We start from the raw sequence: 18,415 nt of genomic DNA on the forward strand, positions 1-18,415 counted from the left end.
CCGCGGGTGACATGGCGGCGGACGGGGCGCGCGCTCCCACAGAGCGCGGGGCGGCCTCAGCGCGGCGCCACAAAGCGTGTCCCTCTTCGCGCCCCGTGCCCCACCTGCCTGACGTCACGAGCCACGCCCCTCTGCCCGCCGCGGCGCGAAAACCCGACTGACAGCGAGGCGGGGGCGTGGCTCCGCCGGCACGTGACCAAGGGGAGGGCGAGGCGGGGAAAAAGGGGCGGGGCGGCGTCCCGCCTGCCTCCCTCACGTGACGCGGGCCTGCGAGCGGCCGTTGGGCCGCGCGGGGGGTCACGTGGCGCGCCGTGGCGCCGCCCCGTTCCGCGCGGAGGTCCGAATCCCGTCCCGCGCGCGCCCGCGCGCGCCTTTTCCGCCCGCGCGGGCTCGCTCGTGACAGGCGGCGCCGCCTCCCCCCCCCCCGCCATGGCGGCAGCGCGCGCCTCCCGCCGCGGCTGAGGGGCGCCGCTCCCGCGCGTACGGGGCATGGTGGGCAGGGTCGCCGTGGCCGCGGCGGCCGCCTCCCTCCCCGGCACAGACGGCGACGCTCAGGTGCGGGGGGCGAAGCGGGGACCGAGGGGTAAGGGGGGGGGGCGTCGCGGTGTGAGGGTGGCCCGGCCCGGGCGCGGGGAGGGGGAGCCCCTTTGTCGGGCGCAGCTGTAGCGCGGGGAGGGCGCTGCCCCGCGCGGGACCGGCGCCCTCGGCCGGGCCGTCAGCGCGGGCCAGGCTGTCATGAAGTGCCTCAGCGGGGTTCCTCGGCCGAGTGCCGGCGGCGCTGTGGGGCGGTGATACCCGGTGAGGTGGTGGGATCTCGGGAGAGATCGGGTTTTAATAAACCAGGCGAGTTACGGAGGTCTTTGTGAGCCGTCTTTCTTGGAGCCGTACGAATCGTAGAATCACAGAGGGGTTTGGGTTGAAGGGACCTTAAAGTTCCACCCCCGTGCCACGGGCAGGGACACCTTCCGCTAGAGCAGGTTGCTCCAAGCCCCTGTGTCCAACCTGGCCTTAAACACTGCCAGGGATGGGGCAGCCACAGCTTCTCTGGGCACTCTGTGCCAGCGCCTCACGTTCTCTTTTATGCTTTAAATTATGATAAGAGATACGAATTGTTCTGTATTCGTTCCCTTTAAGTATTTCAGAGGGTACAGTTTCTCCTGAAGATACGGTAGACGCTTACGGTAGGCTCATACATCTTCAAGGGATGTTGGAATCCTCTGTGAAGTGCTTTACCAATGCTCTGGTGAACATCTCAAAGTAACCACTAGGTCGATCATCTGAACTGACAGAGTTTCTGAACTCCAGGATTGTGAAATCTTTGCAGAGCTGTTCTGGAGACCTTGTGGTCGCTTCCAAATTTTGGTGGTCTCAAAGTTTTAGAACAGGGTTTTTACTTATGAAATGGCAGAATCTTTGTTTCAAGGTTAGATGGCTGGTGAAAACATGGGGATAAGTTGATGCACACACAGTCTTAGCACACTGACTTATGGTTTATCCTCTGAAAAAGTACTAGTGTCACTAGTGCATACCACAGATCCTGTGCTGCTTTACATCATCACACTAAGTCACCTCTTTTATAAACTAAGATTAATGTTGAACTTTTTCACAGCCATGCAAGAAGCGGCGCGAGGAAGATACTTCTGTGGAAACAATCACGAGATATTTTTCGCCTTTAGCAAAATCAGTGGATAAAGTGTTGTCGCCGCCAAAACCCAACAACATACTGGATTATTTTAAAAAGACAGCTGTAGCTGAGAAAGCCACATTGCCACTTGGAGCTGGAGAAAATAAAACACCATTTGATGCTGATGATGAAGACTGTAAGTCGCCTTATAAACCACCTTTAAAGCGGAGGAGGAAGGGGAAGAGAGTTAATTTAAATAATAAGCTAAAGGAGATGAAAGAATCTGAGAATAAACATGAAATAGAAATTAGTAGTGATGGCAGCAGAGAAACAACAGGACTGAAACAAGACAGCAGTGATTTTATTGCTACTTGTACTTTAGTTGACCAGAAAAGTGCAAGAGAACTAGAAGATAACGCGGAAAGAGAGAACTTCTCAAATGCTGTGGTCTACAGAAAAAATGCAAAGAAAGTTGGTTCTGACATAAATGGAAGAAAAAATAGGATAAGAAAATTGAGGAAAAGGAAGCGCAAAGTAGATATGGATTTGTCTGAAGGTTTTCCATCTGAAAACCAGCTGAATGAAAAGTGTAAAAAGGAAACCGAAGATGAGGAACCGCTGGTATCTCCTACAATAGCAGAGCGTGACGTTGTTGTTATTAGTGATTCCAGTTTTGATGACAAGAGGTCGCAGGTAAATAACAGTATAATAACAGTGTCGTTTGAGGACTTCTTGAAGAGTCAGGGAGAAAATAACGTAGATCACATTGAAGGAGACGCAAAGCCAACAACAGACAATCTTGCTACAGCAAATGAAGTGGACAAAAGTGATACTGTTAGTGACCCAGAGAGGTGTGAGGAATCTCAACAGCTGCCACTTAGAACGGTAACTGTCCTTGCACAAGTTCATTCCATTCCCCCCAGATTAGCTCCATTACATCAGGAGCAGAAAGGCTCTAGGAAAATAGCTTCCATTTTCTTGAAGCAGAAAGGATGTATAGGGGAAAAAGAAAGTAGCCCACCCCTCTTGGACAGTGAACAAACTGAACAGGTTACTCAGAAAAGAAGATCTAATGTAGTTATTGAGGAAGAAGAATTGGAGTTAGCTGTACTAGAGACTGCAGGGTCAGATTCTTCAAAGCCAAAATGTAGTCTGGAAGAAAGGCATCAGTTCATGAAGGCGTTCAGACAACCGACATCAGATGTAGTAAAAAGTGGCGTTAAAAAGGCACCTGGAAAACAAAAGCAAGCCATTGGAAAGTCTGCAAAAGAAAAAGAAGGACCTGAAGATGACATTGCTTCACATAAAGGATTAGAAAGTGGAGTACCAGAAGATTCTAGTCCTAAAAACAATCGAACTAAACCCAAAAGACCTAGAAAGATTCAGAAAAAAGGAAGCAGAAGGAAAGCTTTGGAAACTAAGGAAAGAAATGTCTCGGATACTAGCAACTGTAACAAAGATGAGGATTCAGGTGCTAATGTTCTCACTAAGGAAAACACCTTAGATGTAAGAATTTCATCAAGTCCAAAAGTGAATGAGTTAAGGAGGAGTTTAAGGCAGAAGCAAATCAAAACACCAAAAAAAGTTACACCTAAAAAACCCCGGATTAGAGAGACCTTCTCTGAAGATGAAATAAGTGGCTGTCTTTTACAGACTTCAACTCCAAAATCAAGAAAGCAATCCTTGAAGAAAAGCAGCATGTATAAAGCCGAGGTGATTACCATGCCCTTTGATGGGAACAGCCCAATCAGGTAAGCATTTTAGAGTTTATTCTGCCTTTGCATTTGGTTTTCCTGCAAGCATTTTAAGTGTAAAACATCATTTTAAGTTAACTGGAAGGCATACTGAAGCTGCAGGAATACAGGTGGATACAGAAGAACCAAAGCTGACTCTGTAAATGTGTTGCGCTAGAGACATTAAAAGAACCACCAACCAAAGTTGAAAAAACCCAAACAAAACCCCCAACCTTCTGTTTACAGCACTGTATTTCTGAAGGCTTTTGAAAATGAAATTGAGAATAACATTTCCCTTTATTAAAATGTAATACTTTCATAATACTTTTTTCCCGATTAGAATGAGGTTTACACGTATCAGTGCGACCACAAAATCAAGTAAAGCTGAAGCCATGAAAAATGAAGAGTTTAACTCCAAAAATATGAAGGTAATTTATGTAACTGTTTGTGGTTTAGTATTTTGTCACTTACTATATGCATATAATTGTGTTCATATTCAGTATTGTGCAATAGCCTCATGTAATACAATATGACAGTTCTCAGATGCCCTAAGGAAACAGAATGTTAATGTGATTCATGATAGAATTTGAGGTAGTTTCTTGTATGGTTAATGTACCTGAGATTTTAAAATAGGTTTTATTCGTGTAAATCTACTTTTTGTAGCAGAAAAGCCAATCAAGTAGCGTGCTCCTGCTCTGCAGGTTCTCAGGATAGGACATAGCATTTGGGCACAGCAGAAAGAGCTTACGCTTAAGAACATCACTGCCCATATTTCATTTGTTCTGTTGACAGATTGGAGGATCCTTATGAGGGCTCTTTTTCCCTTTTGAAAACTATTTGTATCATGTTGGCTTGCTCCTCCTCTCAACTCTTTCATTTGCTTTTCATACCAGTAAAATTTTATTAAAATTATATGGTTTTATGAATGTGAAAAACTCTATGAATAAATGAAATGCCAAACATATTGCTACTAATTGCAATTGTTCTTTGTTAACAGATGAGCTCTACTTCTAAAAGCCTGTCCAAAGCGAAACAACTGATTGAAAAGGCAAAGGCTATTCAGCATAATAGATCAAAGGTTACTGAAGACTTACCAGCTCCTGTGAGGCGCTCGTCCCGGCAGCGAGCTCTTGCTGAAAAGAAAAAATTACAAGAAAGTGAAGTAAGCCTGAATGTTTTATAGGGGAAACCCATTGTTTTGATGTTTTGGTGAATCATTTAAGCAACAAAAATGTTCCTTATCTTGCAAATGCTCCTTTTAAAGAATCAAATAAGGGAGATAATGTGCAGAGATATGGTGACTGTCAAATGGTAAAGTAACTGCCAGGCATAGACTGAAAAGCTCGTCCTAATGCAGATCTGTAACATGCAGCAGATGGTCACACTTTGGAAGTGACTGTTTCTCTTTCCTAATGGACAGCAACATGTCTGTTTCAAATGTGTATGGGTTATACATTTAAATTTAAATGAGAATAATTCTGCCCTTTATTTATTGGAGATCTTATTCTATATACTGCTGCTGTGTAGACAGCAGTAATAAAAGTATAATCTCCAAATTGTATTTGCTAACTTCTAAGCTCTCTAGCAGTTTCTTCAGTTTTCTCAGTTGTATTATTAATAAAGGAATAAAAGTTGGGTTTCTTTTCTTATTTCATTTGCTTTCCCTCTAGGAATCAGTAGAATCAGTAATAATTTTAGATTCAAGTCTGAGTCAAGACACTACTACCGTGCAGAATGTGAAGCAAAAGAATCTTCGGAGCTTAAATGATGTTTTGGGGAAAAAGCCTAGAAACGTGAAAGTTGCAAAGAACTCAAATGGTAAATGTTTTTACTGAATGTGTTTAATTTTGATTACAGTTACTGTTATAACTTTATTTTCTAAAGCTGCCTTTGCAGCACATTCAGCTTTTCTTCTGATTTTTTGTTTAATATTCCATTATATACCTTTCATTTTTATGCTGTGAGTTAGTAGTGCAGAGGTTATTTACATGTGCTGCTTTGATTTTTCTTCATTCAGGGAAAACTATGTTTGAAAACCTGCCAATATTATACCATGTTGTACTGGCTTCTAATTTAAGATGGTGGAGTTTGCCTTTTTGTTTTATAATATTACAGACAATAACATCTATAGTGATGCAATAACTAGAAATAAAATTATAATGAATTTCATTAAAATACCTAGCTTTCCCTTTAGAACAGGAGGTTCCCTAATGTTATGAAATGGAACAGAGAAGCAAGGTTAGAATCCTACATTAGTGGTAATACAATCATGATTTCCTTTTTTCTTTTTGAAGGAAAACTGAGATATCCACCTTCCTTCCTAGGCAGAAATGCTCAGAACTCTGCAGGTGCACCAGTTGTGATCTTTGATGAAAGCAGGTCAGTTGTCAAGATTGCAGTTGCTTAAGAATAAAAAAACATGTCAAGATTACTTTTACATTACAACATTCTCTCATTTTACAAATTTAAATACACTTATCAAAATGTGATAAAAATGTTTACGGGTTTTAGAGTGATCAATATGTTAAACTGCTTGCAAAATTTTGGGGTTTTTGGAAAGTTTCTCAACCATTATTGAGCCATTTTAGATGGTGGAAAATTGAGGTGATGACTGATTGAAAAGAAATCCTAAATTGCATATAAAATACAAAACCAAAGATATTTTTTATTAAAACCTCTAACAGAAAGTTTAAAATTAAGTGCAAACTTACTACATTTAAATTAATCTTCGCAGTTCTCCCAGACTATTTCTAACTTGTGTGTAGAAGTGAATGTGATTGAATTCTGTTGTAAGCCTTATGTGGCTGTTAATTCTAATGTTTTGGGGCTTAATTTCTCTTTTCATTAAAGCCAAGATGCATCTGAAAACTCTCAAGATGATGATCAGTTCAGAGCAAAACGTGAATTCTTAATGAGTGGATTGCCAGAGTCACTGAAAAGACAGATTGCAAAGAAAGCAGCAGCAATGGAAGCGTATTCTCTTGCAAGTTCATGTTTCAAGACTGTTGTCCACGTACAGCAGAAGGATGACTGTAAGTTTTTGTTCAGCCCTTGTGTAAATGTTTATAACAATTTCTAGTAAATCTGTGCAGAAAAGAGCTTGCAAAGCAGAACTCACTAATATGACTGCAGTAACTGGTAGTTTCTTCTTGGTTTATGTCACAGTAAGAAAACAAAATTTACAAGCTTCCAGTGTGATGATTTTGAATACACAACTGACAAATTAAATTGATGCTAAAGTAATGTATACATTTGTGGGTGAGGATGCAAGAATCTTAATATTTATTTGGAGAATAGAATCACAGAATGGTTTGGAAAAGACCTTTAGATCATCCAGTTCCAATCCCCTGCGACAGGCAGGGACACCTTCCACTAGACCAGGGTGCTCAAAGCCCTGACTGGGGCAGAAATCATTCTTTCTGACAACAACAGAATATTTTTCAAAACACTAAAGACCAGCCCATTTCTTGCCCTAAGTGAGGGAGTGTGCTACAGTATCCTTATGGAAGGGCATGACGGAAGAGCAGAAGGTAGAATAGCACTTAACAGTTTATATTTGCAAACCAACCAATTAGCAAAACAAACTCCTTGGTGAGCATCTATCCTACAGAGACTGATGAGGGTGCAGGTTGTTACTTAGAGCAAGCAGAGCCCAGGAGCAACTTACTGGAGAAACATATGCAAAAATGTGCAAATTCGTTCTGCTCATGGGAGGTAGAATTAATAAAGATAAAAAGTTGGTGCAGTATAAGTTAAATAAGCTTGGTTTTGATATGATAAAGCTGTGGTTAAAGGCATTTACTCTTACTTATTGTAGGATGGTTTTGTCCATGACTGTGTCTCTGTTTTGTTAATAAAAGTTTCCTCTTGTTTTGTTCTTGGTGGGGGTTCTTTTGTAGGTTGTCCGATGTGGAAATTGCAATCACCATCATGTCCTCTATTAACTAAGCTAAGGAATCTGAACACTGAAGTCACCAACGTCGCAAAAATCGCTCTCTCACTTGGTGCATTTTCCACTGTGAATTCAAAACTAACTGGAAACTGTTCCGCACCTGTGGTTAGTACTTTACAATGGGGGCTTGTGTTACAAGAAAAATGAAAAGAAAGTGGAAATAGTTTTGTTACTTTTTAGGACTTCTGTTGTTTTAAAAACTCCTGTAGTTTGAGTCTCTTTCAGTCTTGGGTATTTTTGTGTGTGTGAGATTTACTCATTTTGCAGTGTAATGTTAGATAATTCTCAAGGCTTTCTGTTAATCTCTGGGTTTAACAAGAGCTACCAGTTTAACTTATGTGAAAGTTGGTGTTACTCTGTGTAATGTTTTCCAGTAATTATTTAAGTATGTGTGTGTGTGTATTGCAGCTTTCTGGCCACCGACCCGTTTTTCCTGATACATTCAGGAAAGATTTACTAGATGAGATCATGTCTTCTAATTCCCAATTTCCTGTGAGAAAATACTTCTACAAGTTTCTGAAAAGGCAAACGGAACGGCTGGGTTCTGAAAGCAGTGCACAAGGTTAGTGATCTACCTGGGGAAGAACATGCTCACACTGACTCTCTCTGGCATAAAAAGGCATTTGAAATTTCCGGAGACATGTCAGTGAAGGAATGTTGTTGTTGGAAATGTTGGTCCTCATGTTTTAGGTCATTTTGACCAAATTCTTCAAATATGGCTTAAAAACCCGCTACAGTTGTAATGGACATAGCTTGAATTTGTAAATTATTTATTTTTCCTTTAGAAAGCAGAGCTGGCACTGCAAAATCTGAGGTAAATCAGAAACATTCTGACAACTGGAAGGAAACCAAGAGGAAAAGGAAAGAAACAGAAGAGCGCAAATCAAAAAGAAGAAAACAAATCGAAGGTTCAGAGACTGAAATAAAATCAGGAGTTTCTGAGAACCTTTTTTCTCCCACATCTGGAGAAAAACAAGCAGGGACAGAACAAGCCATGCATGTGGGAAAAAACAAGACCCAGAAACCAGATGTTATGATAGAAGACACTGGATATTTAGCAGAGCCAAATTCACTTTCAGGTAACTGCATTTTCTGTCTGATTTTCATTCTCTTTGCCTTGAGGGAATGTATGTAGGATGTATCTCAGCTTTCCACTGTAGTGCAAAAATTGTATCTAGTCTTGATACTACTAGACTTGATCAACTCTTTTGTATGAAGAATTATTTAAAAATGGATGATACTTTTTCTGTAGGTGCTGAGAAGGAAGACATGCTCTGGACAGAAAAATACCAGCCTCAAGATTCCAGTGAACTTGTAGGGAACAAGAAAGAAATTGAAAGGCTACACAGGTCAGAAGTGGAGCATGGATCCATTCGTAAAATAACTCAGAACATTATATTAATGATGCTCAAAGAAGCAAAGTCAAATCTTTTATGCTATGCTTGAATAACTTACACCACTTACAGAGTGTACCTTTGTGGCCTTTGTTTTGGTTTACTTCCAGGAAGTTGCAGAAACAAATTGTCATTTGGTGTCAATGATCTTTTGGTCATAGTTTCTCTTACAGTAATACCTTGGTAGCTTGTGTGATATGGTACAAAACAAAACCACACATGAAATGCTACATTAGGCTGTGGGATGGCATGAAATACTTAGTAAAAATGATTGTTTTGTCAGGTTATTTAAGCCTGCACTCTATGAATGAGGTAGCAACTTACCAGTACTTGTCCGTACTTCCCTACAAGCATGTCTGATCCTGATCTTGATGCACTGCCTTTGCTTTTGACAGTAATTCAGTGCTCAAGTCCATCTAATACAATGCTTTTTCAGCTAAATTTTCTCTATAGGTTTAAGTTATTGTTGTGGCTCTTATGCTGGATTTAAAGACCCATCTGACAAACAACACTAAACTATGAATGATAAAGCATTTTCCACAGTTTAAGGAGTTTGCCAAGTGACTTGGTTTTATACCAATCATTTAATAGAGTGAAGAAGGAATCCTCTTTTACAAAAGAATCAAACAAATCTTGAACTTTTTAAATCTGAAAGGAGCTGTAGGTTTCTGAGGGGGATAACAAGTCGCTGATGTTCCCCGGTTTTATGTTCTGTTCCATCTGAATTTGGTTCTCTTTATTCAGCAGTAATTATTTTCTGTTATGTTCCTTCCTTTTATAGTTGGTTAAAAGAATGGAAAAAAAGAGCTGATTGGGAAGAAAAAAGAAATCAGAAAGGGGAGAAGGACAAAGAGCATGAAGGTGCTGATAGAATTAAATATATACATAGCTTCTCTTTGTTAAAAGTTGGCACAAACATTACATGAATCCTGTCTTTTGTTTTAAATCTACAGATTCTTTGGACAGCCTTGACTTTAAAGATAATAAATCTGACATTGAGGAAGAGACTAGCCTCTGCAATACAGTTCTGATAACTGGCCCACCGGGAGTGGGGAAAACGGCTGCAGTATATGCTTGTGCTCAGGAGCTGGGTTTTAAGGTTTGTGGCCATTTTTCTTACTTGTAACTAGTGATATGAAAGCATTTGTAATACAAGATGTCTGAGATGTTTTTAAAATGTAAATGAAATCCCATTGCAGATATTTGAAGTCAATGCCTCTTGCCAGCGTAGCGGGAGACAGATACTGTCTCAACTAAAAGAAGCTACTCAGTCTCATCAAGTGGACAAAAAGGGCATTAATGCTCATAAGCCTTGCTTTTTTAACAGTTGTAGCAGTGCCAAGTCACCAAGTAGGTTTCATGGTTATATCTGGGGTTTTTGTTTGGCCGGGGGTTGGTAGTGGGGGGGGGTGTTTGCTCTGTTTTGGGGTGGAAGGTTGGCTAGTTTGGGGGTTTGTTGGTTTTTGGCTCTGCTGGCTAACACAACCACATACCATACTAAATAATAACTATCACAGTGACTGACTCTCAATTATCTTAAGTTATTTCTGTAGTGGTGGAATAAGTGCTATAGCATGTGAATAGAAAGCTGAACAGAAGCATTCCCTATAATAGGAGTAAAGTAAAATAAGCAGAAACCAGCACAGTGAACCTGTCCTGTACCAGACACAAGACTGGGATTTGCTCTAAATTTTCCTGAGAAATATAAGTTTGAGATTACATTTCCAGCTTACATTTAATATAAACCATATCTTGCAGAAAAAATATATTCTCCAAAGAAAGTTGTTTCACCCAGAAAACCTCCACTGTCCCCTAAAGGAGCAGGATTAAAACGGAACTTGCCCCCTAAAACACTTGCAAACTATTTCAAGATTTCTTCCAAACGTAAAAGTAGTGATGGAGCAGGGACATCTCGAGAAAAAAATCAAGGTAAATACCACTATTTAATGATAGTTAATATTTAATGATAAATAATGATAATCTTCCTCTGGAGATGGAAATGCTGCACTGTACTACTGCGTATGTGGAGCTGTGTGGAGAAAATAGCTTATACTTATTCCACTCCAACTGCCAGCAAGAGTTACTTAATGCATCTCACATACGCTTAACTACGTAGGAAGTGGTCATTACTCTGTTATAGGAGAGTTAACTAGGGTACAGGCTATCTGAAGTTCAGTAGGCTTGCCTTAGTTTGGGTTTGGGGTTTTGGGGGGTTTTGTTGGGTTTTGGTTTTCTTTTTCAGAGCATTTAGGTAGAAGAAGATAAATTAAAATCTGTCTCTAGAAAAACACACCTGTACATTACCTCAGTGCCTGTTTCAGGTTGGTGTGGAATGGTCATTGTGCTAGGTGGTGTGTTCATGTATGTGTATATGTACAAAAATTACTGCTACAGAATTAAGAGGTCCTGTAAAGCCAATAACTGTTCAATTAGAGACTGGATTTTGATACATAGAAGGGCACACTGAAATCTTTGAGTCTCTCAACATCAGCAGGTGCATTTCCAAATGTTTCATGAAATCAGGAAGTCTTAAAGACAAGTTTTTTGAAAGGAAATATGTATTTGGACAGCCAGTGTTTTCTTACAGGCAGTAGAGAGGAATGCACAAGCAAAGTGCTGGATTGAATTGGGGCAGTTGAGTCTAGTCCTTGTCTTTTCAGGCAATCATATTGCATGGTCTTGAAGGATTTATATCTGCTCCATGCCCCTGAGATATCATAGGTAACAAACAGGTTAAGTGCAGGCTTGATTTTACAAGTAGTCAGCCCTTCACCAAACGTGGTTGAATTCACAGCAAATCTGTTGCAATATTTTTTTAAAGAAGCATCAGAAAAGGGTGTAGATCAGATTTCTGAGGTTTTAGATTTTCTTAAGCAGCTTATACATGGGGTGGTTTTGAAACCAGTGTCTACAATGCATATTGGATGTTTCAGTCCTCCTTGACTTCCTGCTCAATTCTTCAGCATCTGCAGGAAATACTCAGAATTCACTTGAAGACAAGAAAGATGCTCAAATTAAGTCAACAAACAAAGAAATAGAAGGAGGAGAACACAACAGAAAAAGTGCAACATCTCTCATTCTCTTTGAAGAGGTAAAATTCACATGAAATATACTGATGTGAGGAGTATGTTGTTTCATTATGTTTAAAGAATTTAACTTCATTTTCCCTTCCTCCTTGAGACTTCTAAGTAGATTCAAGTGTGAGAATTATTAGCTTTTTAAAAATTAATTCAGTGTTTAATGACTTCATCCTCATGAGAACTCTCTTAAGCATGGATCATTGTTTTACAAAGTTATTTTATAAGATAAAGAAACTGTCACTTATCAACAGTTGTTCACTGCTGGAACAGTTTCAATTCTGCAGATTTAATTCCTTTGATTATGTGAAAAGTGTTGGTTTATAATTTTACACTATGTACATGCACTGAGACACTTTAAAAGTCACCATTAAGACCCCAGTAATTACAGTATCTAAGCCCCCATTAAATTCACAGCGTGTAGCTATGTTCAAGCTATTAATGTTTTGCACTTCCTTTGTTTTCTATAGGTAGATATAATATTTGATGAAGATGCAGGATTTCTAAGTGCAATAAAGACATTCATGGCAACAGCAAAGAGACCTGTAATTCTTACTACCAATGGTATGTTTGTTACAATAATTAGGCTTTACAGACAAAAGAGCCTCTTTTAATGAGGTGGTTTAAGTGGTGATGTTGAATACAGCTCCTAAATGTAGAATTAAATGAGTGGAGACTATAGAGTGAGTATTTTAATATTTTAATAAAGATACTAATGGATAAAGCAATTACTTTTGAACATAATGTCATGACAGTTCACTGCTATCTTTTTATATAGATCCAACATTCAGCTTAATGTTTGATGGCTATTTTGAAGAGATCAACTTTAGAACCCCTTCCCTGGTAAGTCTGTGTTTAGAAATGCAGATACATAATTGTCAGCTAATTTAAGTTTGACATTTAAATGTTGGTGTAGGTTTATATTTAGCTGATGTACTGTATGTGTTTCATCAGAAGACGTATGTATGTATGTTTACATGTAGAAATTACTAGCATGGAAGATTTATTTTCTTAACCATTGAGTATTTCAGAGAATTACAAGAAGAACATCACTTGATTTAGTTTTTAGGATGTAGTAAATCATTTCATAGATGGTATATCTAATAGTTTAGATTTGAAAGCTGACTATGCCAGTATTGGTTCATTCATTTAAAAGTATAGCACCTATTTTAGAAGTATTATTCCGTTCATGGTTATTCCTTTAATGTAAATACTGGTATGCTGCATATCAGTTTTATTTGCAACTGTGTATTATGTACAAAATCTAAATAAATAAGAATCAGAAGGAACTAACTCTTGAGAATGGGATTTTTTTTAATGTGAAATTGAAAAATCTTTTGGGCTACCAGACAATTGCAGAGTTAAAAGGAAAATAAAAACCTTTGGAGTGCATATAGTTCACTGAAACCTATTCAGTGGTGATGAGAAACAAGGTTTGTGTGGTTTCAGGAACATAAGCAGAATATGTGTGTTTGGTTTGTTTTTAATGAGTTGAATTTCTAAATTGAACCTGATTCACTGACATGGACTCTTTAGATTTGGTGGAATATTCTGCTTTTCTGTGAAGGTTTTAATGTAGCTATAATCTAATTTAATGAACTAATCTTCTGTATTGAAACAAAAGTGTATTGCAAGCATAAATAATTTGCTTCTGCTTACTGCAGTCTGATTGGTAGGAGTTGCTTTCAGTGGCCTTTGTCTAACTTTTGTTCAGATAAATGCTGCGAGCTACCTTCAAGTGCTGTGTCTGGCTGAGAATCTGCGAACAGATGTGAAAGACTTGGCTGCTCTGTTAACCACAAATAACTGTGATATCAGACAAAGTGTTCTCTACTTACAATTTTGGGTTAGAAGTGGAGGTGGATGCTTGAAAGACAAACGTTTGGCACATCATGGTAGGTTGATTTCAGTTTTTTTTTTAAATCTCCATCTTAACATGAATTTGATTAAATCAAACAGTTCCCAGACACATATAAATAGATGGGAACTTTCTGTAAGACCCCTAAACACTTTGTACAGTTTTGGGGGCTTTTTTTGGCTACTTCAGAGACTTGTATATATGCATAATCAACTATAAGTTTGGGGAGTTTATTGCATCATCATTATGGTACTTGATTATCTCCCTCTCCTTTTCTGAGTAGCAAAACTTGGGCAAAGCAGAAAGCCATTAGTACTTCCCCTTCAACTCAGAGTTTGCAGTTCTTTATCCATTTAGCTGAGTTTGTAGGAAATTCACCTAGAGGAAGCAGAACTAGAGAAATGTAAGAACTGGACAGCTAGCAAGCAGGCAGCAGGGAAAGAGCTTGGTGGCAAAGGGTAGAGGAAGAGCATCCCCAGCAGGCATTGGTGTGTGAGACTGTGTGTGAGTTGTGTGACAGAGAGAGACTAGTGGGGCATAGAAGGAAGAACAAACTATTTCAAGTGGTTACTTGCAAAGAAAGGAGAGGCAGCAGATTGGTAACACTTAACGTGTGGATGATGAATGGGGATGGGGATAACTAATTCCAGTTGCTATATTCATTCAGAATTGCAGCAAGAGGCGACAGTTACAGTATCCTACAAAAAAGGAATTGAGGCAAAGAGGAGAAGAATCAATTTCATGATGCAATTGTTTCTTTCCAAGTAAAGCATATTATCTTTGTGCAGGAGGAGAGGAGACAAATAAAGGAGATCATGTAATTCATTCTGAAAAGACTACTGATTCCAAGATGGACTTTTCTCAAGCTGATGCACATCCTCAGGAACTTCCAAAATGTGATACAGGCTGTGTAGAGACATTGCTTGGCCTTAAGAATATCCTGATGCCTTCAGAAGACTTGTTTACATTTCTTAAGGTATTTTTGTAGTTGACTAATACTTCGAATAATTGAGTGTAATCATCACTATGAATAGCATCTTAGAAGCAAATGTCTTTGAAAGGGTTTGTTGTAGAAATTAGGGGATTCTGTTGTTACTAAGAAAAAATCTGAGCTGGGGCAGTCTCTTGCCTCACAAAGCCAGGAGTATGAGATTATCTTTAATAACAGTTTCATTAAAGAAAAAACTATTTTAATGTATTAATTTTCATTATTATTACTTTACAGCACAAAATCACAACCATGGACACATGGAACAAATGGATGCAGCTTCTCACAGAATTCCAGATGAAGAAAGTGGATTTTATGTATCGTAATCTTGAATTTATTCTTCCCTTACCAGTGCAAGTTCTTTCAAACCAGTCTGAAGCCCCTGGCTCTGTACTTGAAAGGACTACCATAGTTTCTTCAAAAAACAGATCTACTAATAGTTATTGCTCTGGAAAAAGTAGCCCTGTAAAAAAGTCTGAAAAGACAAAGAGACAGAAAAAGCTTGAAATATTGGATGATAGTGACTTATTTGATACTGCACTGAACTATTCAGCTGAATTCATAACTTTGCCATCAGATAGTCCTGCATCATGCACTGAAGTGAATAAAGAGGAATCAAAATTGTTGATGAATAAAGAAGAAAAAGAAATTCAAACTAAAACCTCAGCAAATGAGAAAAGCTCTGCTCTTGCTTCTCAGTGTCTGAATTCACTGACTGAATTTGTGGAGACCATGTCATTCTTGGATTGCTGTGTGAACACTAACACCAAGGAACCACTGGAGTTTTCTACAGATGAAGGATTTAATTGGACAAATGGCAAAATCAAAAATGGTCTTTGTGATGAATTCAGTATAGAAAATACTGATTGGTGGAGTTCCCAGAGCTGTAGTGAGATAATGGCAGCTATTGAAGCACTCAGTTTTAACAAGTGTTCCGTTAATATTTCACAAAACTTGGAATCCGCTTTGAGTACCAGTAAAGCACCTGAAAGTGATGAACTGGAGGGACTTACTTTGCGTATTTCAAACACAAGAAATTGTGTATCCTTCAGTCAGTCTGCTGATTCAAGGTGAGACTGTGCTAGTATTTCTGGAATATAATGCAGTTATTTGTCAAGAAATGCATTTCACAGGGGGTAGGACTGTTTTGGCTACTATAGATACACATTCATGAAAGTTGTCAGTATGTCTCATAATGCAGAAACATGTTGTTAGCTTTGCTCGTCTAAGCTTAAATTAACTGCTTGGCAATCTCTGCAAAAAGTGACTTTTCCTATTTGAACAGCCTGACTAGAACATGTTCGGGAATGGTAGCTTTAATCTAGTCTATTTACTTCCAAAATGAGCCCCCAAAAGAATAACAAAAACTTAAAGGAGTGGCTTTTTCAAGACAGATGGACTAAAATGGATTCTGCAAGTACTAGACCATGCCTGGTCATATTGACTCTGTGTTAAATGCATGGGTGTTGCGCGGTGAAGACCTAACGAAATTCAGAGCAAAGTTACTGCAGTTTTTTTTGTGGTAACTTATGCTGACAAAGAGTAACCTTTAATATATTATAAAAGACCAAAGAACACATTGCTGCTAGCACGTGTGGATAGGAAAGATTGGTTTTAACAGGAGTTGTCATATGTGAAATGCATAATAGGTAAATGAAACCTATTCAAGTGTCTGAACAGGAAAGTACGTTAGACTCTACTTCTGTAAGTCAGTACCCAGAGGAACAGTGTCAAAATGTATTTAACCATCTTAACCTGTGATCAAATTTGGCCAATATATCTTGAGTTATACACTGGATGTGATAGTGACATTCTGGCAAATACCAATCACACACCACTTCTTATTTGTGAAGACTACAGATGCTTTATTTTTACATTGTCTGATGGATGTACTAAACCTCACCTACATCACGAGATTGTGAAGACCTCCCTAGATTAGACTCATACTTAAGCTAGGAGCATTGGCCAAACTACTGTCCCTCATGTTTCTGCTTTTGAGTGCAGCTTTGTGATGCTGTGTAAGCAGCACACAATCAGAAGTTGCAGGATCTAATCCTTTGGGATGTAGTTTTGGACATCTGTATGTTTAGCAGTTTTAAACTAGTGGATGTGATCTTAAAGGAACAAAATAGGGCCTGCACGTTCTTGAACAAGAAACAGTAAAGCTTCCCTCTCCTTTTTAGCATTCACAGAAAAGCAGAGAAGAGGCTGGCAGTCATCAGAACAGTATTTTCCAGAAGTCCTTTAAACCTGGGTAACAAGCAAGCCAGCATACTGGAATACCTCCCCACTCTTCGCAGTATCTGTAGGTCTGAGAAGCTAAAAGAGCAAGGGAAGACTAAAAGAAGGTAAGTTTTGGGTTTCCTGAATCTTGCTACATTTCCATCTACAAAGTAGTTAGGAATTTTAATAATAAAATACTTGGTCAAATAATTCTAGACAAGAAAAGTGAACCTTTGTCTCTCTAAATGATGTTGCCTTGTAATTGCAAATAACTTTGTCCTCTTACAGTCACTTCTACTTTTCTTTTTGTAGGTTCTTGCATTATCTTGAAGGGATTCATCTCGAAATACCCAGACAAATGATAAATGGTCTGTCTTTAGACTTCCCTTAAAATCGCAAACACCAGGAATACTTTGTGCCTAATGGTGGTATTCTCACCATAGTTTGATTTTTACCTTTTTTTTTACCACATTATTTTATTGTATATTCAGAGCCATTTGTATATTAAATTTCTATAAGTATTTAAAATAATGTATATATCTATTGTCATGATACTGCTCTCCACACTGAAATGTGGCTTTGTTTGGTGCTTATCCAGTAAGTGCATTTATAATATTAAATGCACAAACTAATCAATGGGGACCCCTTCACGCTATCTTTCTCTGTGTATCACATGGCAAGAAGTCCTTTTGCAACAACCAACCATCACAACTTCCACAGCAAAGTTGCTTCTTTCAGAAGAGACCGTTTTATTAAAATAAGCTTGTTTCTTTCTGAATTTGCAGTGAAATGTTAAATAACTTGGGGTGGGAGGGAGCAGGGAGAGGATGTGACAAGTCTTTCAGAACTCTAAATGACAAAAACCAACTCTTTGCAATAAGGACTGGGTGTCAAAGTCTTTACAAAGCACTGTGCCTCAATGTACATATCGTTGTATACATTAATTTCCTTATTTCCAGCTGTCAGATCTGCATGTTCATCTCCTAAAAGGGTAGAGAAATTATTACTGTAGCTCAAGACGGTCTCAGAGATTAAATTTTGTAAATAACAACTATTCCAGTGTTACTTTGGTTTCAGTAATATTTAACTACTTCTAGTCTTGTATATTGTGTTCTATTTTTATCCTTCATTTTGTACTTGACGAGACTTCAGCCTGATTATTTGTGATTGAACCTGGTTTTGTACGACAATAAATTTGTGAGACTTTGCTACAATTCTGGATATTTCTGTTGTATGAAATGTAAGACTCCTCAAACTTAACGTTTTCGGTTCATAAAGATGATGTTTAAGGGTTTTTTAACTGGAAATACTTCAACCATGTACTTTTCTGCCTTTATATTGCAGCTGGACTGTTCCCCTTCCTCAAACTGAGTCAGGTTGGTGCCATGCAGTGGTACTCCACTTACCTCAATGTCTCTGTAATAGTAAGGTGTAGCACATTCTATTCCCATATTTTTCATGTCTTAAAGATGATCAAGAATGAGAAATACTTACGAGAACGTTAAATTGCTTTAAGCTTTCACATTGTAGATAATAATCTTTATAGCTTGTTCTTTCCATAGCCCA

General features: G+C 38.8%; 1 protein-coding gene across 1 annotated transcript; it reads left to right on the plus strand.

Annotated features, from left to right (window-relative positions):
* Positions 1 to 302: 302 nt before the first annotated feature.
* Positions 303 to 17,384, plus strand: ATAD5 (ATPase family AAA domain containing 5). The gene is made up of 23 exons (XM_030506446.1): positions 303 to 555; positions 1,610 to 3,375; positions 3,698 to 3,785; positions 4,355 to 4,519; positions 5,028 to 5,175; positions 5,652 to 5,736; positions 6,208 to 6,389; positions 7,257 to 7,414; positions 7,718 to 7,871; positions 8,095 to 8,388; positions 8,562 to 8,658; positions 9,485 to 9,564; positions 9,657 to 9,802; positions 9,903 to 10,053; positions 10,462 to 10,632; positions 11,667 to 11,794; positions 12,251 to 12,344; positions 12,559 to 12,623; positions 13,495 to 13,675; positions 14,427 to 14,614; positions 14,864 to 15,696; positions 16,810 to 16,974; positions 17,162 to 17,384. The coding sequence occupies exons 1-23, from the start codon at positions 490 to 492 to the stop codon at positions 17,238 to 17,240; spliced, it is 5,484 nt and encodes a 1,827-aa protein (XP_030362306.1). The 5' UTR covers positions 303 to 489; the 3' UTR covers positions 17,241 to 17,384.
* The last annotated feature ends 1,031 nt before the right edge of the window (positions 17,385 to 18,415 follow it).

The sequence above is a fragment of the Strigops habroptila genome, chromosome 14 (assembly GCF_004027225.2).
Source record: "Strigops habroptila isolate Jane chromosome 14, bStrHab1.2.pri, whole genome shotgun sequence".
NCBI classification, from domain to species: domain Eukaryota; kingdom Metazoa; phylum Chordata; class Aves; order Psittaciformes; family Psittacidae; genus Strigops; species Strigops habroptila.

Excerpts from the sequence above, each read along its gene's own strand:
- ATAD5 (XM_030506446.1), top strand. The coding sequence starts at position 490 with ATGGTGGGCAGGGTCGCCGTGGCCGCGGCGGCCGCCTCCCTCCCCGGC. Across the intron at positions 11,795-12,250 it reads CTCTCATTCTCTTTGAAGAG|GTAGATATAATATTTGATGA; the intron begins GTAAAATTCACA and ends TGTTTTCTATAG. Across the intron at positions 13,676-14,426 it reads CAAACGTTTGGCACATCATG|GAGGAGAGGAGACAAATAAA; the intron begins GTAGGTTGATTT and ends ATCTTTGTGCAG.